The sequence below is a fragment of the Schistocerca nitens genome, chromosome 2 (genome assembly GCF_023898315.1).
Source record: "Schistocerca nitens isolate TAMUIC-IGC-003100 chromosome 2, iqSchNite1.1, whole genome shotgun sequence".
Classification (NCBI taxonomy): Eukaryota; Metazoa; Arthropoda; class Insecta; order Orthoptera; family Acrididae; genus Schistocerca; species Schistocerca nitens.
Genome location: NC_064615.1, coordinates 449,216,337 through 449,243,357, shown reverse-complemented (window position 1 = coordinate 449,243,357; position 27,021 = coordinate 449,216,337). Strand labels below are relative to the sequence as shown.

The 27,021-nt window shown below is 40.9% G+C and overlaps 1 protein-coding gene and 1 non-coding gene across 2 annotated transcripts in view; both read right to left on the bottom strand.

The window, feature by feature from the left end:
• Window positions 1-27,021, bottom strand: part of LOC126236315 (esterase FE4-like) — a 181,329-nt gene that overhangs the window by 96,385 nt on the left and 57,923 nt on the right. Inside the window, exon 5 of the mRNA XM_049945526.1 lies at window positions 6,040-6,239. Within this exon, the coding sequence (XP_049801483.1) occupies window positions 6,040-6,239 (200 nt within the window). The remainder of the gene's footprint in view (window positions 1-6,039; window positions 6,240-27,021) is intronic.
• On the bottom strand, window positions 17,404-17,478 carry Trnat-ugu (transfer RNA threonine (anticodon UGU)). Its single transcript has one exon. It is a non-coding gene; the product is annotated as a tRNA-Thr (tRNA).

Genomic DNA, 27,021 nt, shown 5'->3' with positions numbered 1-27,021 from the left:
AACATGTCCTACCAACTGATCCCACCTTCTAGTGAAGTTGTGCCACAAATTTCTCTTCTCCCCAATTCTATTCAGTACCTCCTCATTACTTATGTGATCTACCCTTTTGATCTTCAGCATCCTTCTGTAGCACCACATTTTGAAAGCTTCTATTCTCTTCTTGTCAAACTATTTATCGTGCATGTTATACTTCCATACATGGCTACACTCCATACAAATACTTTCTGAAATGACTTCCTGAGACTTAAATCTACACTTGATGTTAACAAATTCCTTTTCTTCAGAAACGCTTTCCTTGCCATTGCCAATCTAGATTTAATATCCACTCTACTTTGACCATCATCAGTTATTGTGCTCCCCAAATAGCAAAACTCCTTTACTACTTTAAGTGTCTCATTTCCTAATCTAATTCCCTCAGCATCACCCGATTTAATTTGACCACATTTCATTATCCTCATTTTGCTTTTGTTGATGTTCATCTTAAATCCTCCTTTCAAGAAACTGTCCATTCCATTCAACTGCTCTTCCAGGTCCTTTGCTGTCTCTGACAGAAATACAATGTCATTGGCAAACCTCGAAGTTTTTATTTCTTCTCCATGGATTTTAATTCCTACTCCGAATTTTTCTTTTGTTTCCTTTACTGCTTGCTCAATATACAGATTGAATAATATCAGGGATAGGCTATAACCCTGTCTCACTCCCTTCCCAAACACTGCTTCCTTTTCATACCCCTCGACTCTTATAACTGCCATCTGGTTTCTGTACAAATTTTAAATAGCCTTTTGCTCCCTGTCTTTCACCTCTGCCACCTTCAGAATTTGAAAGAGAGTATTCCAGTCAACATTGTCAAAAGCTTTCTTTAAGTCTACAAATGCTAGAAATGTAGGTTTGCCTTTCCCTAATCTATCCTCTAAGGTAAGTCGTAGGGTCGGTATTGCCTCACATGTTACAACATTTCTACAGAAGCCAAACTGATCTTCCCTGAGGTTGGCTTCAACCAGTTTTTCCATTTGTCTGTAAAGAATTCGTGTTAGTATTTTGCAGCCGTGACTTGACAGTTTGGTAATTTTCACAACTGTCAACACCTGGTTTCTTTGGGATTGGAATTATCATATTCTTCCTGAAGTCTGAGGATATGTCGCCTGTCTCATACATGGTAGAGTTTTGTCAGGGCTGGCCCTCCCAAGGCTATCAGTAGTTCTAATGGAATGTTGTCTACTCCCGGGGCCTTGTTTCGACTTAGGTCTTTCAGTGCTCTGTCAAACTCTTCACGCAGTATCGTATCTCCCATTTCATCTTCATCTACATCCTCATCCATTTCCATACTACTGTCCTCAAGTACATCACCCTTGTATAGACCCTCTATATACTCCTTCCACCTTTCTGCTTTCCCTTCTTTGCTTAGAACTGGGTTTCCATCTGAGCTCTTGATATTCATACAAGTGGTTCTCTTTTCTCCAAAAGTCTCTCTAATTTTCCTGCAGGCAGTATCTATCTTACCCCTAGTGATATATGCCTCTACATCCTTACATTTGTCCTCTAGCCATCCCTGCTTAGCCATTTTTGAGACATTTGTATTCCTTTCTGCCTGTTTCATTTACTGCATGTTTATATTTTCTCCTTTCATCAATTAAATTCAATATTTCTTTTGTTACCCAAGGATTTCTACTAGCCCTCGTCTTTTTACCTACTTGATCCTCTGCTGCCTTCACTATTTCATCTATCAAAGCTACCCATTCTTCTTCTACTGTATTTCTTTCCCTCGTTCTTGTCAATTGTCCCCTAATGCTCTCTCTGAAACTCTCTACAACCTCTGGTTCTTTCAGTTTATCCAGGTCCCATCTCCTTAAATTTCCACCTTTTTGCAGTTTTTTCAGTTTTAATCTACAGTTCATAACCAATAGATTGTGGTCAGAGTCCACATCTGCTCCTGGAAATGTCTTACAATTAAAAACCTGGTTCCTAAATCTCTATCTTACCATTATATAATATGTCTGAAACCTTCCAGTGTCTCCAGGCCTCTTCCATGAATACAACCTTCTTTCATGATTCTTGAACCAAGTGTTAGCTATGATTACGTTATGCTCTGTGCAAAATTCTACCAGGCGGCTTCCTCTTTCATTCCTTACCCCCATTCCATGTTCACCTACTACTTTTCTTTCTCTTTCTTTTCCTACTATCGAATTACAGTCACCCATGACTATTAAATTTTTGTCTCCCTTGACTATCTGAATAATTTCTTTTATCTCATGGTACATTTCATCAAGTTCATCATCATCTGCAGAGCTGGTTGGCATATAAACTTGTACTACTATGGTAGGTGTGGGCTTCAAGTCTATCTTTGCAATAATAATGTGTTCACTATGCTGTTTGTGGTAGCTTATCCTCACTCCTATTTTTTTATTCACTATTAAACCAACTCCTGCAGTACTCCTATTTGTTTTTATATTTATAACCCTGTATTCACCTGACCAGGGCTATACAAGGAGAATATACTTGAAGACAATATTATAGAAAGAGAAGAGAATGTAGATGAAGTTAGATAGGAGACATCATACTGTGGGAAGAAACTGACAGAGCACTGATAGACCTAAGTCAAAACAAGGCCCCTGGAGCAAAATAACATATCGGAACTACTGAAATCCCTGGGAGAGCCAGCCATGACAAAACTATTACACCTGGTATGCAAGATGTGTGAGATAGGATCTTCAGACTTCAAGAATGTTATAATTCTGATTCCCAAGAAAGCAGCTGCTGACAGTTGTGAATATTATCTGTCTGTCAGTTTAATGACCCATGGCTGCAAAATACTAACATGAATTCTGTACAGAAGAATGGAAAAAATTGGTGCAAGCCAACCTCAGAGAAGATCAGTCTTGGATTCTGGAGAAATGTAGGAACATGTTAGGCAGTTCTGACCGTATGACTTATCTTAGAACATAGATCAAGGAAAGGCAAATATACAGTTATAGCTTCTGTAGATTGGGAGAAAGCCTTTGAAAATATCAACTGGAATACACTCTCTGAAATTCTGAAGGTAGTAGGGATAAAATACAGGTTATACAGCAGAAAGTTGTATACAAATTGTACAGAAACTAGAGGGCAATTATAAGAGTTGTGGGGCATAAAAGGGAAGTAGTGGTTGAGAAAAGACTGAAACAGGTTTGTAGCATATTTCCAAAATTATCCAATTTGTACACTGAGCAAGCAATTAAGGAACACAATGAAAAATTTGGAGAAGAATTAATGTTCAGGAAGAAGAGATTAAAAGCTTTAAGGTTTACCGACGACATTGTAATTCTGTTATAAATAACAAAGGACTCTGAAGAGCAGCTGAATAAAATGGACAGTGTCATGAAAGAATGATGTAAGACAGACATCAACAAGAGCAAAATAAGGGTAATGGAATGTAGTTGAATTAAATCAGGTGATCAGGAAACAAGATCCTAAAAGTAGTAAATGAGTTTTGCTATTTTGGAAGTAAAATAACTGGTGACAGCCGGAGTAGAGAGGCTATAAAATGTAGACTGACAATGGTAAGAAAAGCACTTTTGAAGAAGAGAAATTTGTTAACTTCAAATACAGACTTAAGTGTCAGGAAGTCTTTTGTGAAAGTATTTGTCTGGGGTGTAGCCATGTATGGAAGTAAAATATGGATGACAACAGTTTAGACAAGAGGAGAACAGAATCTTTTGAAATGTGGCGCTACAGAAGAATGCTGAAGTTAGCTGGATAGATCATGCAACTAATGAGAAGGTACTGAAGAGAACTGAAGATAAAAGCAATTTGTAGCAAAACTAGACCAGTTGATAGGACACAGGGGATCACCAATTTTGTATTGAACGAAAGTGTGAGTGGGGTAAAAATCATAGACTGTGACAAAGAGATGAATACAGTTATCAGGTTCACAAGGATGTAGGTTGCAGTAGTTATTCAGAGATGAAGAGGCTGACTGCCTTATCCAAAATTCTTGAAAAAGTAATGTATTGTAGAGTAGCTTCACAGCTTTGTAAAAATAAAGTTTCAACAAAATGTCAGTTTGGTTTCCAGAAGGGTTTTTCAACGGAAAATGCTATATATACTTTCACTAATGAAATATCAAATGTTCTGAGTAATCGGAAGTCACCCGTTGGAATTTTTTGTGATCTATCAATGGCTTTTGATTGTGTAAATCATAGAATACTTCTACATAAGCTCAAGTACTGTGCTATGAATGGGACAGTGTTCAAATGGTTTAAATCATACCTAACTGGAAGAGTGCAGAAAGCTGAAATAAGCAGTTCATATAATATGCAAAAAAACTGGTGATTTCTCAAACTGGGGAACAATCAAGAATGGGGTGCCACAAGGTTCTGTCTTGGGTCCTCTGCTGTTCTTAATATACATTAATGACTTGCCATTCTATATTCACGAAGATGCAAAGCTGGTACTTTTTGCTGATGATACAAGTATAGCTATCACACCCAACAGACAAGAATTAACTGGTGAAATTGTAAACGATGTTTTTCAGAAAATCATTAAGTGGTTCTCTGCAAATGGGCTCTCATTAAACTTTGACAAAACAGAGTATATACAGTTCCACACAGTAAATGGAATGACACCATTAATAAATATAGACTTCGATCAGAAATTGGTAGCCAAGGTAGAAATTCAAAATTTCTAGGTGTATGCATTGATGAGGGGTTGAACTGGAAAAAACACACTGAGGATCTGCTGAAACGTTTGAGTTCAGCTACTTATGCTATTAGGGTCATTGCACATTTTGGTGATATACATCTCAGTAAATTAGCTTACCACGCCTATTTTCATTCTCTGCTTTCCTATGGCATCATATTCTGGGGTAACTCATCATTGAGTAAAAGAGTGTTCATCGCACAAAAGCGTGTAATCAGAATAATTGCTGGAGCTCATCCAAGATCATCCTGTAGACACTTATTTAAAGAGCCAGGGATCTTCACTGTAGCCTCACAATATATATATTTACTTATGATATTTGTTATTAACAATCCGAACGAATTCAAAAGTAATACCAATGTACATGGCTACAACACTAGGAGAAAGGATGATCTTCACTACTCAAGTTAAATCTAACTTTGGCTCAGAAGGGAGTAAATTATGCTGCCACAAAAGTCTTTGGTCACTTTACCTAGTAGCATCAAAAGTCTGACAGATAGCCATATAGCACTTAAAAGGAAATTAAAAGAATTTCTTAATGGCAACTCTTTCTACTCGTTAGATGAATTTTTGGATATAGTAAGTGAGTAATTTCCCCAACACCCCCCCCCTCCCCCCTCCAAAAAAAAAAAGAAAAAAAAATTAAGTGTCAAGTGTCATGTAATATTTTGTGAAATGTAATCTTGTATAGACACCTTTCATTAACCTGACACGTTCCACATCATTACAAAGTGTGGTATTCATGATCTATGGAACAAGTACTAATCTAATCTAATCTGCACAGGATAGAGTAGTGTGGAGAGCTGCATCACACCAGTCTTAGGACTGACCACAAGAACTATTATTATTATTATTATTATTATTATTATTACTAACATTATAATTGAGAACTAAGTTGTTTCTTTACTATAAATTCTATCCAGGTTAACAGAACATATACTCTTCCCCATCCCAACGTTTCCATGAATTTAAGTCCTGATCAATCATTGGTCACTGATAATATACCACTTTCTATGTTAGTATTATAGGGTAGTTTCAAAACCATCATATACTTATCTCAGAAAGAAATGGTATGTCTCAGAAGATCATCTTATATCCATTGCAGTGGTAGTGTGCATTCACAGGTCATACTGTAGACAGGTGTTTCTGGCAGAGTGCAACCTTATTAATTTGACATTCTCTGTTCACATATATTATGTATAAAAAGAGGTACAATTAATCTTGTATTTATGCACTATAGATTAGCACAACCCCTGTTTCAAAAATCAGATCTCAAATATCCAATGGTTCCTAGTAACACTCACAAGAGAGCAACAAATCTTATTAACATAAATTACAAAAAAATGTATAAAATTATGATCCAACCTCATCAGACAAAGCCATATTTTGAGCTTCTATCAGTTTCTTCACAGGGAGTTCCAGTAAAAAATTCAAAAGAACTTGTGAGTCATTAGTTTTGCAGCCCAGAACTTCTCCCAAACGGAAAGTTCTCTCTTTTGAAAATCTGCTGAATGATCCAGGAATTAATGCTGTGCCACTTTGTGCAATAGCACGCTGGAACAAATCTAAAAACATAAAAATACCTAACTTATGGTAATTATCTTCCTGAATAATAATAATAATTTTATGTCATTTGGCCATTACAGCAATAGTTATTGCCACACACATAGTTCAGTACAATTACAATTTAAGAGAAATGACAGATCTGTTTTAACATTACAGTATTATATTGCAGTCAATAAACTCCTTCATACCATAGAATAGGTGGGCAACTAAACAGTCATGCAGTGTTTACTTGAAAACATGGCCTGGTAAATCTCGTACAAATTGTGGAAGCTTATTACGTAATTTGTGCCTCATGAGTTTACAGCTGCTACATGATTTTGACAGCCTGTGGTATGGAGTATAAATGCATCTACTGCTTCTTGTGTTGTAACAATGTATGTTTTCTCTGCATTTTCCTTGCGGTAATTTCTTTGTATAAATTAAAACATAGTGTGTATAAATATAAGTTTATTACAGTCATGACTTTTTGTGCTTAAAACAAAGGTTGACAGTCTGTCTTATATGAAGAACTAATAATTCCCCTAATAGCTCTCTGCTACAGTATTAAGATGTCATGCACACAACTACAGTTTCCTCATAAAATAATACCATATGCTATTATACTTTGGAAAAATAGGATGTTAAAACATGTATTTCACATATGCAATAAATAAGTTGCCTCAATAAGTAAACTACTCTTGACAACTGATCACTAACAGACTATGTTGTTAATGTTGACTCAAAAATAATTTAACATCTAGATATAACCCCAAAAATTAACATAACATGGATCATCTGCAGAAACTTGTCTTTTAGACTAAACCCATAGGCTGTGATTTGTTTTCATGCAGCAAGAATCCATTTGCTTTAAACTAAAAGGATACTTAAGCAATTGTCTTTGTAACACAAGTTTTCAACAATGGAAAATCCAGTATGGAATAATGACAATATTATGAAAAGGAAATACTGCTACTCACCACACAGAGGAGATGTTGAGTCACAGACAGGTGCAACAAAAAGACTTACACATGTGAGCTTTTGGCCAAAAGGCCTTCTTCTAATGGAGAAAGCATAAACACATTCACGCAAGTACAACTCACATGCACACGACCACTGTCTCAGGCCACTGAAGCTGGACTGTGAGCAAATGCGCTTGACAGGAGAAGCAACCTGGGTGTTGAGGATAAGGGGAAGACTCGGGTGGGGAGGAATATCTGCGTAGAGAGGGGGAGGGTGTAGTGTTGCTTGTGGAAGCATGCAGGGATGTGTTTGGGACAGCGTAGGGCTGCTAGGTGCAGTCGGCAGGAGATTTGAGGGGGGAGGGGGGAGGGAGAGGATGGGAAAGGGAGAAGTAGAGAAGGGGGAGAAAGAAAGAGAGAGGTAGTCAGAATCCTGGGTCTGAATGTGATTCAATTGTGTCCTTGGAGAAGATTTTATCCATGATTCAGTTGCTCCAGTCCTGGGTGGTATTGAGTGATGAGGGGAGTACTGCTTCGGGACTGGACACTGGGACTGTGGGAGGTGGTAAGTGACTGGAGAGACAAAGCACGGGAGATCTGGTTCTGTACAAGGCTGGGAGGGTAATATGGGCCTATGAAAGCCTGAGTGACCCAATTGGTCTTAGAAAGGGACTGTACATCACTACAGATGTGTGGTCACAGGTGACTAGGCTGTATGAAAGTGACTTCTTGGTATGGAATGGATGGCAACTGTCAAAGTGTAGCTATCCCTTGTGGTTGGTAGATTTGATATAGACAGAGATACTGATGTAGCCATCTTTTAGGTGGAAGTCAACGTTGAGGTAAGTGGTTTGTTGGATTGAGAAGAACCAAGTGACATGTACTGGGAGAGAAGATGTTGAGGTTCTGGAGGAATGTGGATAGGCTGCCCTCACCCTCAGCCTAGATCACGAATATATTACCAATGAATCTGAGCCAGGTCAGGAGTTAGGGATTCTTGATGGTTAGGAAGCACTCCCGTAAATGGTCCATGAATAGTTTGGAATAGAATGCATGAATCATTTGGCATAGAATGGTGTCATCCGGGTGCCCGTTGTTGTACCATGGATTTGTTCATAGGTGGTGCCTTCAAAGGTGAAGTAATTGTGGGTGAAGATATAATTGAGGTAATTATGGGTGAAGATATAATTGGTCAAAGTGACAAGGAAGGAGCTTGCAGGTTTGAAGTCAGTCAGAAGTTGGGAAAGGTAATGTTCAACAGTGGCAAGCCCATGGGCATTAGGAAAGTTAGTGTAGAGGGAGGTGGCATCAAAAGTAATGAGCACAGCACCATGTGATGAAGGAACAGCAGTGTCGTGAGTCAGTGGAGGAAACTGTTGATCACTTTCATATAGAAGGGTAGATTATGGATAATAGGCTGAAGGTGCTGGTCCATGAGAGCAGAGATACTCTTAGTGGGAGCATAGTAATTGGCCACAATAGGGTGTGCTGGGTGGTAGGATTTATGGGCTTAGGAAGAATGTAGAAGGTAGGTGTGCAGGCAGTGGTAGGGGTGGGAAGGGAGATACACGCAGGGGAGAGGTTCTGAGACGAGCCTAGGATTAGAGGGGAGACTGGAGATTCTGTTCATGGGTGTCCTACCATCAGGTAATTTTTCCAGTTCAAAACCACAGCAGTGGAGCCTTTGCCAGCAGGATTATAAGGTCAGGATCAGTTTTTAGGTGGTGGAGTGCAGTTCTTTCTGCAAATATAAGGTTAACTTTCATGTTGAAGGATTTGAGGAATGATGATGAGGCATAAAGAACAGCACTCCACCACCTAAAATCTGATCCTGACCTTATAGTCCTACCTGTCGATAAAGCCTCCATCACTGTGGTTTTGAACAACAGGGTTATCTGATGGAAGGATTCAAGTAGTGGTCAGATTCAAATCCTGCAACAGTGACCTTATTCAAGAAATACAACAGGATCTCCAGTATCTCCTCAAATCCTTAGGCCCATTCTAGAACCTCTCCCCAAGTCTCTCTCCTCACCCCTACCACTGCCCACACTCCTAGCTTCTGCATACTTCCTAAAGTTTATAAATCTAACCATACAGGATGCCCCATTGTGACCAGTTACCATGCCTCCATTGAGGAAATCTCCACTCTTGTGGACCAACACCTTCAGCTTATTACCTGCAACCTAACCTTCTATATCAAAGACACCAACCATTTCCTCCATCGACTCTCCACAGTTCCTGTTCCTTTACCACATGGTGCTCTGCTCATCACAGTTGATGCTACCTCTCTCTACAGTAATATTCCTAATGCTGACAGCCTTAACACACTTGTAACCTTCTTCCTGATCATAATGATCAACTATATCCTCATCCATAATTACTTCACCTTTGAAGGCACTACCTAAAACAAATCTATGGTACAGCACCCACATGGCATAATCCTATGCCAACTTACCCAGTGCCCATCTAGAGGAATCCTTCAAACGCATCCGGAAAGACAGGTCCCTGATCTTGTTCAGATTCATTGATAATAAGTTTGTGATCTGGACCAATAGTGAGGACACCTTAGCCACACTCCTCCAGAACCTCAACATCTTCTTGCCCTTTTACTTCATATGGCCCTCCTCAACCTAGCAAGCTACCTTCCTAGATGTTAACTTCCACTGGACTGGTGCACTATGTAGGGGGCTCCCTCTGCGGAAGTGATTCACTCAGCTGCTGCAGGGGAAACTGCACTTAATGGAGCTACTGACCCATGCTGCACTATGGATGTTGTTGATGTGAAAATTCAATATGCCTCTATCTTAAAAGTCAATAATAAATACATAAACAAAGAGTGGCACTGGAATGGGTGTCACAGAGAATAAACTGAAAGCCTGCATCTGTCAGTACCTCCATTCACACCAGACCTTCCAACCACCAGTGATACAGCCACTTTGGTAGCTGCCACCCATTCCATACCAAGAAGTCCCTTCCATGCTGTCTAGGCACCCACTACTGTTGCATTTGTACTGACAAGCAGTCCCTCTCTAAATACACCAGACCGAAATTATCTTCCAAACCTTGTACAGAAAAAGGTCTTCCATGCCTTGCCTCTCAATTCTCCTACTACTTCTCATATTTCTACCATCTAGCCTTGAAGGTGCACTCCTCTCATGACTCAGTACTGTCCACGGCTAGCGCAACTGAATTACATTCTTGACAGATTTTCGTTTACCCCCTGTCATGGCATGAAATGAGGAATACATGAACCACTATCATTTCCATCCCTCCAACAGTAGTATTTCAAAGCCCACCAAACCTATACAATATCCTTGTTCACCCCTACTCCATCCCTGCTCCCAACACCATGCCTCATGGCTCATATCCCTGTAACAGACCTAGATGCAAGAACTGTCCCATATATCCTCCCACTCACAATCATCGTCTATCCCATCAAAGGCATCAGAGACAGGACTGTCTGTGTAAGCAGTCATGTGATCTACAAACTCAGCTGTAACCACTGTGCTGTGTTCTGCACGGGCATGACAACCAGCAAGCTACCTTTCTGTATGAATGGCCACTGACAAACTGTGGCCAAGAAAGAGCTGGAACACCCAGTTGCTGAATATGCTGCCTAACAGAACATGCGTCACTTCAGTTATTACTTTGCCCTACCAACAACAGCTTTTCTGAATTGCACAGATGGGAACTCCCCTTGGAATATATCCTACATTCCCATGACCTCCATGGCTCAGTCTTCACTAGTTCCTGTCTTTCACTTACTCATCCCCTCCCTTGCTCCCACTCCAGATCTGACAGCCTTCTATTCCACCAAAACACTAACTAGTCTCTCTCTCTTTCTTTCCCCACCTCTACTTCTCTCCTTTTCCACTCCCCTCCACACTTCCCCAACCTTTATACCTTCCGACTGCACCTAGCAGCTCTACCCTGTCACCATCACATCCCTACATGCTCCCACATGCAGCACAATACCCCCTGCTCCTTTCCAAACCTCCTCCTTACCCCCACCAACCGGATTGCTTCTCCCATCAGGTGGAGTGTGTGAATTGTACTTAAATGAAAGTGTGTGGGTTTTCTACATTAGAGGTAGGCCTTTTGACCAAAAGCTCACAAATAACAAAAGTTTTAAGGCTATTTAAATCATTACTAATGTGGAGAAAAGTTGTATCATATGCCAGCACTACACTGGACTTCACGAATGATGGCATATCTACCTTAACTTGTTCTATACTAGACACTTCTTTGCAACATAGGCAGTTTGCTTATGGTTTCTTACATACAATTTTAATAGTTTAAGACACTTATCTCTAATGCCACAGAATTATATTTTCCCTAGAAGTTCTGTGTGACCTACATAGTCAAAGGCTCTGCATAGATCACAAAAAGAAACTTGAGCAAAGCCTTTATCCTCAAACACTCAGACACTTGACTACACAGTTGACAAGTTTTTCCTAAAGCCATATCGTGATCGACTAATTATTTCTGAATTTTAAGTAAACAAATAGCTGTTGGTACATTACACATTCCAATACTGTAGGAAGAGCTGGGACTATGAAAATTGGCTGGTAACCAGAAGGTGAGTCTATATATCCCCTTTTCTATACTGCAACTACCCTTGACACTTACAGCTCATCAGGAAAATATCCTTGGATACACACTTGGGTGTATAACATGTTAAAGGTACACAATACGATCTGTTACTAACTTTAGTATATTGCAAGATATGTCACATATCTATACACTGTCTACTGCACAATATGTCACATATTTGTTCATATATCTCTACACCTTTTGACACTTTCAACTGCTTTACTATTCTAAGGATGAAACTAGGTGATATCTCAGAGAAGGTAAACATACAGGCACGTGTATTTGTTGATGATCTACAAACATTTTTGAAAATAATGCTGCTAGACTGATATCAGGTGTGATAATAACATTTCTAAAAAACAATATTGAATTTTGAGGACAGGTTTAATTTTTCTGTTTCTTGCAACTTTAGCAACACTGTTTATAAGAATCCATGTAACTTTGCACTTATTGGAGGAATTAAGAATACTATTGAGATTGTGTGTTTTATCAGCTTCCACAATGGCTTTGTTATACTCACTGCTAGATTTAACGTAGGCTAATCCAGCGAGGTCAATCTTCAGACTATTATGTATACAGGGTGATCAAAAAGTTTCTGTCTGAGGATATTGCTGCAGTGTATAAGCCATATGGAGCAAATCTGATGTGGGTATATAAACACTGACATGCAGACAAAGGATTGGTGTGGTATTCATGTCTTTCTGACATGCATGCAGTAAATGTGGAAACATGAACTACCGTGATCTAAATATCAAGTGTGCTCAAGCAGGGACCAACATGCTGTTATTCTTTTCTTGGCTGATGATGGGCAAACAATGGTAGCCATCCACTGGAGAATGAAGAGAGTTTATGGGACAGCGTATCTGTCAAAAATCAACTGCAACAAGGGATGCTATTTCTTCGTGATACTACATGTCACCATAATGCAAATGTTGTAATGCAGAGATACACCAACTCTTCTGACTGCTTAGCTGAATGGTAATGTGTTTGCCTACCACGCAGTGGACCCAGTTTTGATTCTGGCCGGGTTAGAGATTTTCTCCACTTGTGAACTGGGTGTTGTGTTGTCCTCATCACCATTTCATCAACAACAACACACAAGTAATCTAGTGTGGTATCACCTGAAATAAGAGTTGCAACCCATCAGCCAAACTTCCGCTCTGATCTCTCCACATGTGATTATCATGCCTCCAATTCCTTCAAAATGGCCTTGATGAGTTGACGATTTCTGTCAGATGATCACATGCAGCAGGTGATCACAAACTTTTTCAGACAGCAGGACACAGTGTTTCCCCAAATAGGCATCTTCAACCAGGTGTGGCAGTGGATGATTGGTTCAATGCTCACAGCAATACTGTCTGACTGCCATATTGATTCTCACTGTATGACCTTCAAATGGAAACTTTTTGATTGTTCCTTACATATTGTACAACAGCATAATTTGGTTTTTCAGATTTATCCATCTTTTAGTATACCACGGATTTTGTCTCTTTGGAACCTCTGTCAATTATTTTGCATTTCTTTATGGGAATGATGGCATTAAATTGCTTCATAAGTGCTTTAAGAACCTATCAAATATTGTCTTTGCTGACAAGTCATTACTTAATGTAAAGTGTGTCATCATAGCATTGACAAAATCAGCCTCTGTCAGCAAGGACTTTATAAAACCTAACAAATTTTTTATCAGGTCTGATGATCACAACTTTTGGGGCAGGCATAGTTCAATTAGTCTTATCTGGATGGAAACTACTTGTATAATCTAAAGATATGGAATTATGATCTGAAAATAAAGCACTGTCACATCAAGCAATTCTTCTGTAGTTTTAAAATTGACAACAATATATTCAAGATAGGCTTGATCCTTTGTGGACCTCTTATAGATAGAGTATAAACTGCACTGGAGTGAATTCAAAGGCAACATAGTACAAAGTCACTGGTCTGCTCCGATTCAGGTGTTAGTAGCAGTCCATGAACATGCCCTATAGGCCAGTTGATTCAGATCATCCATAACACATTACAGAGCATCCAATGTCGAGGAGGTGGGCTTTTGCTTTTTCTAAAAATACATTGATGATACCCTTACATAAATTGTACAAGGATTTATTTCTTAAACACTGCACCAGTTACAATTATTTCATACACAGCACAACACATCCCAAGAATTTATTTTTGTAATCAAGTGTAGATATTTACATTGGTAAAATACCTATGTAAATATTTACACTTGACAAATAAAATATCTATGTAAATATTTGCACTTGATATTGGGAATAACTTCATGCATAGCACAATGTATTTCGAGAATTTATTCTCATTATCAAGTGCAAATATTAACAGAAGTAACATTTATTCCCACTATCAAGTGGAAATACTTATACAGGTATTTTACGTACGTAAATACACTCCTGGAAATGGAAAAAAGAACACATTGACACCGGTGTGTCAGACCCACCATACTTGCTCCGGACACTGCGAGAGGGCTGTACAAGCAATGATCACACGCACGGCACAGCGGACACACCAGGAACCGCGGTGTTGGCCGTCGAATGGCGCTAGCTGCGCAGCATTTGTGCACCGCCGCCGTCAGTGTCAGCCAGTTTGCCGTGGCATACGGAGCTCCATCGCAGTCTTTAACACTGTTAGCATGCCGCGACAGCATGGACGTGAACCGTATGTGCAGTTGACGGACTTTGAGCGAGGGCGTATAGTGGGCATGCGGGAGGCCGGGTGGACGTACCGCCGAATTGCTCAACACGTGGGGCGTGAGGTCTCCACAGTACATCGATGTTGTCGCCAGTGGTCGGCGGAAGCTGCATGTGCCCGTCGACCTGGGACCGGACCGCAGCGATGCACGGATGCACGCCAAGACCGTAGGATCCTACGCAGTGCCGTAGGGGACCGCACCGCCACTTCCCAGCAAATTAGGGACACTGTTGCTCCTGGGGTATCGGCGAGGACCATTCGCAACCGTCTCCATGAAGCTGGGCTACGGTCCCGCACACCGTTAGGCCGTCTTCCGCTCACGCCCCAACATCATGCAGCCCGCCTCCAGTGGTGTCGCGACAGGCGTGAATGGAGGGACGAATGGAGACGTGTCGTCTTCAGCGATGAGAGTCGCTTCTGCTTTGGTGCCAATGATGGTCGTATGCGTGTTTGGCGCCGTGCAGGTGAGCGCCACAATCAGGACTGCATACGACCGAGGCACACAGGGCCAACACCCGGCATCATGGTGTGGGGAGCGATCTCCTACACTGGCCGTACACCACTGGTGATCGTCGAGGGGACACTGAATAGTGCACGGTACATCCAAACCGTCATCGAACCCATCGTTCTATCATTCCTAGACCGGCAAGGGAACTTGCTGTTCCAACAGGACAATGCATGTCCGCATGTATCCCGTGCCACCCAACGTGCTCTAGAAGGTGTAAGTCAACTACCCTGGCCAGCAAGATCTCCGGATCTGTCCCCCATTGAGCATGTTTGGGACTGGATGAAGCGTCGTCTCACGCGGTCTGCACGTCCAGCACAAACGCTGGTCCAACTGAGGCGCCAGGTGGAAATGGTATGGCAAGCCGTTCCACAGGACTACATCCAGCATCTCTACGATTGTCTCCATGGGAGAATAGCAGCCTGCATTGCTGCGAAAGGTGGATATACACTGTACTAGTGCCGACATTGTGCATGCTCTGTTGCCTGTGTCTATGTGCCTGTGGTTCTGTCAGTGTGATCATGTGATGTATCTGACCCCAGGAATGTGTCAATAAAGTTTCCCCTTCCTGGGACAATGAATTCACGGTGTTCTTATTTCAATTTCCAGGAGTGTATTTGCATTTGATAATGAGAATAAATTCTCAAAACACATCTTGCTACACATGAAAAAATTGTTGCTGGTGCAGAGTTTTGTTATGTAAATCATGAATGACACAGATGCAGGCTTTCAAAAAACATTAATTATGAAATTAGCATTTATTCACACTATGAACAGTTTACAACACAATCACTGATGCGAGTTGCTGTTTTGATAAAACTCAAAAAGACTGTATGACTTCAGACAGACATTTGCTTGTTTCCAGTAGCCACCAACTTTAGCCTTCAATATCATGTGCTACTATGCTGATGTGGTTTTAGCCATATTCCTTCCTGAGCTAACTTTGCCACGCCAAATTGTGACTTGTATTTGTATTTATTTTGAAAATGAGTGACAAGTCTGATTTTGCTTCAGCAAGAGTGATACCTTCAACTACTTTGACTCTTGTTTGTGCAAACAGAGTTTTGATTCATAACCAAGCTCGCAAAATTCATAAAATTCTGTGGCATTGAAGAACAGCAGAGCAAACTGCTACAATGGTTTGCTCAATCTAGAAAGTAAGCGGCTACATACACAGGAAAAAATTTAGCCAGCCTAAAGGGGCTCCTGCAGTTTAGTAATACTCATCCTACCAAATCATCAGGAAAGAAGTTAGTTGCAGTAATTCTTCCATCTCACAGTCTTTGATAAACCAACATAATCCTCAAGAATTATTATAATATGTGCAATATTTTACCACCAAGTCACTCTGCATAGTTGTACAGCTACATATTGCATGGATTATGTGATATACTTTTACCTCATTTAGTGAATAATGCAGTCAAAATTTGTGCAGTGTATCTTTCTTCTTTTTTCTTTCTTTGGGAGGGTGATGGTAAAATACGTCAAGATTTAGATGACTGACACACTTGTTATATGAGATCATAAGAGATCTTTCAGGTGATTTTTTGCTGTATATAAAGTTGTACCAAGAGACAGAGAACAGTTGCAGTTTTACAAGAAAAGACTGGATGGAAAGAGGTAACACCTCTCTGTGGAAACTATTAAAACCATAGGTTTTCTGTGGAGAAGGGTGCAAAACAAACAAACTCTGTTCATAGAATGGCATTCCTGATTGCTTGTGCAAATGAAAGGCGTTCGTGAAGCAGGATAGGAATGTTTTTACCTTGACAAGTTGTGGTTGGATAGCAACCTGGCATGTGGGGAAATGTCTGAAAAAAATTTACAGTTGCACACATGGGTTTCAAAAATGGGTTTCTCAGAAATGCTCGGATGCAGTTCTGGGGTAACTCTAAGCTAGGTGGCTACCACAGCCAAATGAATTCAATGAATTTTAAAAACTGGTGCCAGAAATTAGTTTCACCAAACCTTCCTTCACAGTTGGTGACTGTCGTCGACAACATACCACATCATAACAGGTAGCTTGACAGAACACCAGCAATAATTGACATGAAACTGACAATGATGGAGTGGCTGCAGAAGAGGCAAATCACCTGTGATGGCAGCATGAAGCAAGGAGATCTCTTCTCCCTGATTCAGTTAATCAAACCAGCGCAGAAATCATAAGCCACCAATGAAATGGTTTTAACCTTCAAGCGGGCATGCCATTTTTCATAGCATGAGCAGGCATGCAGCTTACTTTGTATGCATGTAAACAATAGCTGTCTTTATGTTACCAAGGTAAGTGTGTCTGAGCAAAATCACTGTTTAATCTTAGTTTAATGAAACAATTATAACATAATCCTACATGAAATGATAATTACATAGACACCCTGGCTGCAAACAGGCATTGATATACTTCACTGGGGACATGTTGAAAATGTCTGCCCCGACCGGGACTCGAACCCGGGATCTCCTGCTTACATGGCAGACACTCTATCCATCTGAGCCACCGAGGGCACAGAGGATAGTGCGTCTGCAGGGACTTATCCCTTGCACGCTCCCTGTGAGGTCCACATTCCCAACATGTCCATACCACTACATTTGTAGTGCGCCTAATAGATGTTTGCCCATCATACTCATTACTCGTGGCAGATTAATCTACCAAGTCCCGTACGAGTTCGGGCATAGCGTGTGCGTTCACACAAGAAGGTCAAAGGCCGGGAAGCCATATTTTAACTATATATGACGGTATTATCTGTTCCCGAAAGAACACATACCGTGGATGACCATGCAGCTTTGCTAGAAATGAAATGATAATTACATAGACACCCTAGCTGCAAACAGGCAAGGCATTGATATACTTCACTGTGTTCTTTCGGGAACAGATACTACCGTCATATATAGTTAAAATATGGCTTCCCGGCCATTGACCTTCTTGTGTGAACGCACACGCTATGCCCGAACTCGTACGGGACTTGGTAGATTAATCTGCCACGAGTAATGAGTATGATGGGCAAACATCTATTAGGCGCACTACGAATGTAGTGGTGTGGACATGTTGGGAATGTGGACCTCACGGGGAGCGTGCAAGGGATAAGTCCCTGCAGACGCACTATCCTCTGTGCCCTCGGTGGCTCAGATGGATAGAGCGTCTGCCATGTAAGCAGGAGATCCCAGGTTCGAGTCCCGGTCAGGGCACACATTTTCAACATGTCCCCAGTGAAGTATATCAACGCCTGTTTGCAGCTAAGGTGTCTATGTAATTATCATTTCATTTCTAGCAAAGCTGCATGGTCATCCACGGTATGTGTTCTTTTGTGAACAGATACTACCATCATATATAGTTATAATCCTACATAATATGATTTAAAGCACTCTTTAATTAAACAATAATGAAATAAATTTTAACTATATCTCTCTGTTGTCATGGCTGATGTTACTCCACAGTAATGACCAACTTGAAGCATTAAACAGTGCAATTGCATCAGATCCCAGCCAGCTGCTTATTCAATTACTAATTATCTCATAGACAACTGCCTCACTGTAGGATTGTGTTGCTACCTCATAATGTGAGTAATTTTCTTGTAAGGAACAAGAATTTTTTTTTCACCTAGCTCGCTATTTATTTTATATTACTGCTGTTCACTTGGACATATGACAACACAATTTACCAGTTTGTTTGCTGAAGTAATGATGAAGAAATAGGTATGGGTTCACAATTGAGAAACAACAATGGAAAAGTGTTATTTGTGGTTGCCGCACTTTATACATAGGTGTGCCCACTTGAGGGTTAAAACAAGGTCATAAAGTTGTCTGTTTGCCAACACACAATTGTAATCTCAATGCAATACAACTGGCTTGGGCAAAAATTAAAAGAAATTTCAGAGAACATAGTGTTATTGGTAATATGTCCAACAAAAATCTACAAAAACTTGTAGACCTTTCCCTATAGTTTATCACTTCAGAGAACTGGAGATGATATTTTAATAAGGTGGAATGCTTAGAAATGCAGTACTGGATGAATAGTGGCAATTAAGTTGCCAGTGATGATGTAATTGTTAATATAGGCTCAACACACTCACATGGTGACTAATCGCAGGTGATTAATCACAATCTAGGATGGATGAATGTATTAGTGGAAGTATTAGCCTGACATGAATCTGTCCTGGTATGTAATGTTTGGGTGTCACTGGCAATCTAGTCAATGTTGTGTAAAATTTTCATCCATCTGTCTAAAGTAGATCTGATTTAAATTATTCACAAAACTTTACTTCCACGCGCAAAAAGAAATCAGGCAAAAAATGGTACCATTGATAGTGTTTTAATTAAATAAAACATAACATTGCAATAGTTATTCAGAAATGATGAGGCTTGCACAGGATAGAGTAGCATGGAGAGCTGCATCAAATCAGTCTTTGGACAGAAGACCACAACAACAACAACAGCCACACATAAGTTAATATAAATACACATTTTTGATTGTAGAAATAACAAAAAGATTTTCACACTTAAATCTTTTGCCCAATGGCCTTTGTCAACAATACACACACACACACACACACACACACACACACACACACACACACACACACACACACACACACAGAGAGAGAGAGAGAGAGAGAGAGAGAGAGAGAGAGACTCACTCACGCAAACGCAACTCACACACGTTTGTGTGTGTGTGTGTGTGTGTGTGTGTGTGTGTGTGTGTGTGTGTGTGTGTGTGTGTGTGTGTGTGTGTGTGTGTGTGTGTGTGTTGTTGACAAAGGCCATTGGCCGAAAGCTTTAAGTGTGAAAATGTTTTCGCTGTGCCTACCTGCGACTCAACATCTCCACTGTAAGGTGAGTGGCAACTTTCCTTCTCACAATATTGTTACATTCCAGCCTGGATTTTCCATTGTTTGCTTTAATTGCAGAAAGGCAGATTTCAGATACCTTTAATGATCAGTTTGATTTATGCAGTAGCTGTTACATAATCTGCAGTAAAAAGTGGCTTCGTTGAACATATCATCAAATTTAAACCATTTTAAATTCAAATACACATGACATTTTTGTGGCCTCAAACTCTGTGTGTCACATCCATGTGTTTACAAGTATGGAGACGTGCTGAACACACTGTTATCTGTAAATTATGGTTGGCTGCACCCTGTGATCTCAATATTAGGCTCCCTGGCTGTACTGAAATGGCTGTTGTTACAGACTGAAGCCTTTGACTTCTATCAATACCACTACTCTTTATAAAGTGAACAAGCAATACTATCTGTGCAAACAAAGTTGACGCTCGGCACAGCACCTAATGGGATTGACCGTAAATGTGAAATACCTTTATGGTTGCTCCAATCAGCCACCAAGCCAAGTGTCGACTTGGTTTGTGCAGACAGTACGCAGTGGCTATTAGCAAATTGAGACATTTACATTGGTAATTGCTTCAAATTTTGGTAGCCCTATGTCTCAGATAGTTTCTGATGTCTTCAGCACTTCAAGGATTTTGTTATGTATAAGGAAGATAATGCCAATAAAACATGATTAATTAAATGGGAAATATACATACAATTTCCAGAATGAGATTTTCACTCTGCAGCGGAGTGTGCGCTGATATGAAACTTCCTGGCAGATTAAAACTGTGTGCCCGACCGAGACTCGAACTCGGGACCTTTGCCTTTCGCGGGCAAGTGCTCTACCAACTGAGCTACCGAAGCACGACTCACGCCCGGTACTCACAGCTTTACTTCTGCCAGTACCTCGTCTCCTACCTTCCAAACTTTACAGAAGCTCTCCTGCGAACCTTGCAGAACTAGCACTCCTGAAAGAAAGGATATTGCGGAGACATGGCTTAGCCACAGCCTGGGGGATGTTTCCAGAATGAGATTTTCACTCTGCAGCGGAGTGTGCGCTGATATGAAACTTCCTGGCAGATTAAAACTGTGTGCCCGACCGAGACTCGAACTCGGGACCTTTGCCTTTCGCGGGCAAGTGCTCTACCAACTGAGCTACCGAAGCACGACTCACGCCCGGTACTCACAGCTTTACTTCTGCCAGTACCTCGTCTCCTACCTTCCAAACTTTACAGAAGCTCTCCTGCGAACCTTGCAGAACTAGCACTCCTGAAAGAAAGGATATTGCGGAGACATGGCTTAGCCACAGCCTGGGGGATGTTTCCAGAATGAGATTTTCACTCTGCAGCGGAGTGTGCGCTGATATGAAACTTCCTGGCAGATTAAAACTGTGTGCCCGACCGAGACTCGAACTCGGGACCTTTGCCTTTCGCGGGCAAGTGCTCTACCAACTGAGCTACCGAAGCACGACTCACGCCCGGTACTCACAGCTTTACTTCTGCCAGTACCTCGTCTCCTACCTTCCAAACTTTACAGAAGCTCTCCTGCGAACCTTGCAGAACTAGCACTCCTGAAAGAAAGGATATTGCGGAGACATGGCTTAGCCACAGCCTGGGGGATGTTTCCAGAATGAGATTTTCACTCTGCAGCGGAGTGTGCGCTGATATGAAACTTCCTGGCAGATTAAAACTGTGTGCCCGACCGAGACTCGAACTCGGGACCTTTGCCTTTCGCGGGCAAGTGCTCTACCAACTGAGCTACCGAAGCACGACTCACGCCCGGTACTCACAGCTTTACTTCTGCCAGTACCTCGTCTCCTACCTTCCAAACTTTACAGAAGCTCTCCTGCGAACCTTGCAGAACTAGCACTCCTGAAAGAAAGGATATTGCGGAGACATGGCTTAGCCACAGCCTGGGGGATGTTTCCAGAATGAGATTTTCACTCTGCAGCGGAGTGTGCGCTGATATGAAACTTCCTGGCAGATTAAAACTGTGTGCCCGACCGAGACTCGAACTCGGGACCTTTGCCTTTCGCGGGCAAGTGCTCTACCAACTGAGCTACCGAAGCACGACTCACGCCCGGTACTCACAGCTTTACTTCTGCCAGGCTGTGGCTAAGCCATGTCTCCGCAATATCCTTTCTTTCAGGAGTGCTAGTTCTGCAAGGTTCGCAGGAGAGCTTCTGTAAAGTTTGGAAGGTAGGAGACGAGGTACTGGCAGAAGTAAAGCTGTGAGTACCGGGCGTGAGTCGTGCTTCGGTAGCTCAGTTGGTAGAGCACTTGCCCGCGAAAGGCAAAGGTCCCGAGTTCGAGTCTCGGTCGGGCACACAGTTTTAATCTGCCAGGAAGTTTCATACATACAATTTGTTTACTTACAATACTAGACAAAATCTTCTACATACTTTGTACGAAGACAACTGGCATGATCCTTGTAAACCATTTAAACTTGTCATAAAAATATTGCAAGATGGTGTCAAGGAAACAGTGTAGTGACACAGTGCTCATTTCAAAAAGTCAAAAGTTTAACATTTCATTGTGTAAGAAGTGCAAAAAACGTGTTAACAAAGGCATCTTGTGTGTAAACTGCAATTTCTGGCTACATGAAAAATGTGTGGAAGTGACAATAAAACTCATAAAAGACGACTGTCCTTGGACATGCTGTGACTGTTCACACAGAGAAACAGCAGAATTACGAAGTGCAGTCAATTCAAAAAACTATCTAGCATAACCGTAATATATTGGCCATATAATTGTATCTACCTTGAGTTTAATCAGCAAGCTGATTAGGTCATACATATTTTTTAATTTTAATGAGCATATATTCACACATGTTACTGACAAGGAAATTTACTGTGCTATCCCCTTTTAATAAAAAAAAATACAAAGCTTTTGTTCTTTCATTCCATTACAACTTGATACATGCATCTAATAAATTTATTGCCTTTGTTTTGGAAGTTTCTTTCAATTATATATCTTTTCCTTCATGATTTGTGCTGTAGATCTCTTCATCCCCAGAGGTGCATATTATATCTATATCTATATTCTTCTATCATCAACATTACATTCTCTTCAGACCACTCTATAGCTCACACAATTCATATTAATAACAGAAGCAGACAAGGTAGCAAATTGAATCTTTCTGTTCTGCTAGTGCTGAGGTGGAGAGGATATGAGCTTCCTTTGATGGTTCACTACAACAATCAGAACATGAGCAAACACTAGTGAATGCAAACTTAACACAAATGGCCACATTTTATTCACACTTGTCTACTGTTTGCACCAAGGAGAATTCTCATTCACTGATGCTCATTTGCTTGTGTTCACTATTTGTGTAAATCGATTTCACTGCAGCACTTGCAGCCTCCATCCCCAGTTATTTGTCTGACATTTTCCAATCTCTGTCTTCTCTACAGTACCAAGGAAGTTATTCCTTGATGTACAGAAGGGTCCAAAAATGTAGACACTCTTTGATAGTCAATTCTTACATAGGGGGGAAGGTTATTTTGTGTGTTCTAATTGACTCCCATTAGCAGCCAAATAAAGTTGATGCCACTGAACTGTTGACCAAACTACAGCTGTCAGTTTTGCCAGTAAGACAGCCACATAGGACACGTCAATGGTTTCTCACATCTCATTCAGTGTAGCTGGCTTCTGTTGATAAACTTCATTTTCAAGGTCCTCCATAGGTAGAAGTCAAGAGGTGTAAGGTCTGTAGACTGTGGTGGGTGCTCAACAGACTTATCCATCATCCAGGTAGATTTTCATCCTAGTAGGCTCTGACATCTCTGTGTTGGTGAGGCAGAGCATCAGGTTGTTGTACGTAAAATCTTACACTTCCAAACACCTCTCAGACGGCAGGTAAAATCAATGTTTGCAACATATGAAGATACATCTCAACAGTTGTGATACCCTCAAAGAAGAATTAGCCAATCAGACTACACGATGAAAGACCACAATACACATTAATCCCATAGATTAACATGAATATCCACATGAATGTGAGGATTTCCATGAACCCAGTACATGCAGTTGTGGCAGTTTACAGTACCGTTCAGCTTGAATTGCACCTCGTGAGACCAGGTAACCATCCCTGAACACTGTTCATCCTTACCAAGCATGCCTTCAAACCTCTTGCAGTATTCTATCCTTTGATTTGGGCCATCCTTGTTCACAGTGTGCTGTAATCTTGGAATGTACATTTTCTGCTTTGCAGCCTTCAGAATTCATCATATGCTTGACTAGCTTACCCCACTTTCACATGCACTCTGCATCACAGATTTTTGAGGTGACCTTGTAAAATGTTGCAACATAGCAGCCCTGGCAGCTGGACTTGTTGATGTTTTTGTCAGCCAGACCTTTCCTTATGCACATCCAGTACTGTATCGTTGACTTCAAATTTATCCCGAATGTGATAAATTGTTGTACGTGTTGGTGGCTGAGTTCCGTACACATTACACCATGGCCATTGTACCACCGTCATGTTTTCATACTTCCAGTGCCACTTCAATATGGTCTTGTGTTGCTCAAATGACTATCTTACTTCATTCATTGCTGCACTGTCATCTGCTGGAAAACACATGCCAAGATCTGTTGAGAAAAGAATGGACCATGCTACCATGTAAAATTGCAACAATATGTCATTTTGTTCCAAAGATATTAACTACCAAAGACTGTCTACATTTTTCTGGCCCCTCTGTATTTTAACAAATATTTTTCATCCTATCCCCTCTTCTTGTCAATATTTTGCTTTCTTTTCTGATTCTATGAAGAACCTCCTCCTCCCCATCTGTTCACCAATTTTCAACATCCTCCTATAGCATCACATCTCAGAAGCTTCAATTCTCTTCTTTTCTGGTTTCCCATGGTCCATGATTCTCTACCATAAAATGGTGTATTCAAAACATACATTCTCAGAAATTTCTACCTCAAATTAAGTCCTATGTTTGATACTACCAGACTTCTTTCAGTGAGGAATGCCCTCTCAGCCTGTGCTTGTCTGATTTTACGTCCTCCTTTCTTCATCCATCATGGTGTTATTTTGTTTTCAAGTTATTTTGTTTATTCTCAGCCTATAATCTGTATTACTTAGAGTGTTCATTCCATTCAACAGGTCATCTTCTTCACTCTCACTGAGAATAACGATGTCATCAGTGAATCATAATATTTATATCCTTTCATTGTGAAAGGGTGGAATAACAACAATATCATGAAAAGGATAGATTGCTACTTGCCACATACCCAAGGACGCATCAAGTCACAAGCACACACAATGAAAATACTGCTAAACATTTAAGCTTCCATAAAAAAAAGTAATTCTTTGGAATTAGAAAACACACACACATTCTCACAAGCACAACTCACAGCCACTCTCTCCAGTCACTGTGGCCTGACTGCAGATTGCAACTGCATCTGATGTGAGCAGAAATCTGGGTGTGTAGTGGGGTTAAGGAGCAGGCATGCAGCAGGTATGGGAAGGTATCACAAGGTACGAGGGGCGTTTGAAAAGTCCGTGCAAAAATAAAAACTACTTACATGTTTGGGGTAAACCTTTTTTATTTTTCGACATAGTCTCCTTTTAGACTTATGCACTTTGTCCAATGCTGTTCTAATTTGTTGATCCCTTCCAAATAATAGGAATTGTCCAAGTCTGCAAAATAGCTATTAGTTGCTGCAATCACCTCCTCGTTTGAATAAAATCTTTGTCTCGCCAGCCATTTCTTCAAATTGGGAAACAAATAGTAGTCCAAGGGAGCCAAGTCTGGAGAATAGGGGGGATGTGAAACGAATTGGAATCCTATTTCCATTAATTTTGCAACCACAACTGCTGAGGTGTGTGATGATGGAAAAGGACTTTTTTGCGGTCCAATCGCCGGCGTTTTTCTTGCAGCTTGGTTTTCAAATGGTCCAATAACAATGAATAATATGCACCTGTAATAGTTTTACCCTTTTCCAGATAGTCGATGAGGATTATCCCTTGTGAATCCAAAAACACAGTCACTATAACCTTTCTGGCCGAAGGAATGGTCTTTGTCTTTTTTGGTGCAGATTCTCCCTTGGTAACCCATTGTTAAGATTGTTCTTTGGTTTCAGGAGTATAGTAATGTATCCATGTTTCATCCACAGGGACAAAATGATGCTTAAAGTCCTGTGGATTCTTCCTGAACAGCTGCAAACCATCCTTGCAACACTTCACATGATTCCATTTTTGGTGAAGCGTGAGCAATCGCGAGAACCCATCTTGCAGATTGCTTTCTCATGTCTAAATATTTATGCACAATATTATGTACCCATTCATTCGAGATGCCCACAGCACTAGCAATCTCATGCACCTTAACTCTTCTGTCATCCATCACCGTATCACAGATTTTATCAATGATTTCTGGAATTGTAACCTCCACAGGTCATCCAGAGCATTCAGCATCACTTGTGCCCATGTGGCCACTCTGAAAATTTTGAAACCACTTATAAACTGTTCTAATCGTTTAATGTTTATCAAGCTTTTCTTTAGTCTCCTGAGGTGTTTTGCCTTTCATAAAGTAATGTTTAATCACAACATGAAATTCTTTTTCATCCATTTTTTGACAATCACTCGACTTCCTTAATTCACACGAATGCCAAACACAAAGAAATAGACCAATATGACTGAAACTTGGTGTGCGTTCTTTCCAAAGATGCTACGAACTAGACACGACCTCGATTCGTGCCATGGTGCCATCTCTCTGACTTTGCATGGACTTTCCAATGCCCCTCATATGGGTGGGAATAGCTAATGCGGTACCTGTGAAAGTGTGCAATGATGTGGTGGGGCAGGATAGGGTTGCTAGGTGTGGAGTTGGGCAGCTGTGCTGGGGATGTGGTGAGGAGGGGGGAAGGGAAGAGGGAGTGGAAAAGGTATAAGTATGGGGGAGAGGAGAGAAGTACAGAATTGGAAAAGACTGCAGGTACTTTGGCAGAATAAATGTTACATGCAGTGCTGGAGTCGGAAGGGGAGGCAGTGGGAGGACAGCAACTAATGAAGGTTGAAGCCAGGGGGTTACAGGAATAAAGGATATGTTTTAGGGAGAGTTTCCATCTGCGAAATTCATGCAGTTCAAAAAATTTGGTGTTGGTCAGAAGGATCCAGGGGTGTAGGCTGTGAAGCAAGCATTGAAGTGAAACACACTGTCCTGGGCAGCATGTTCAGCAACTGGATGGTCTGACTGTCTCCCAGCCATACTCTGGTGGTG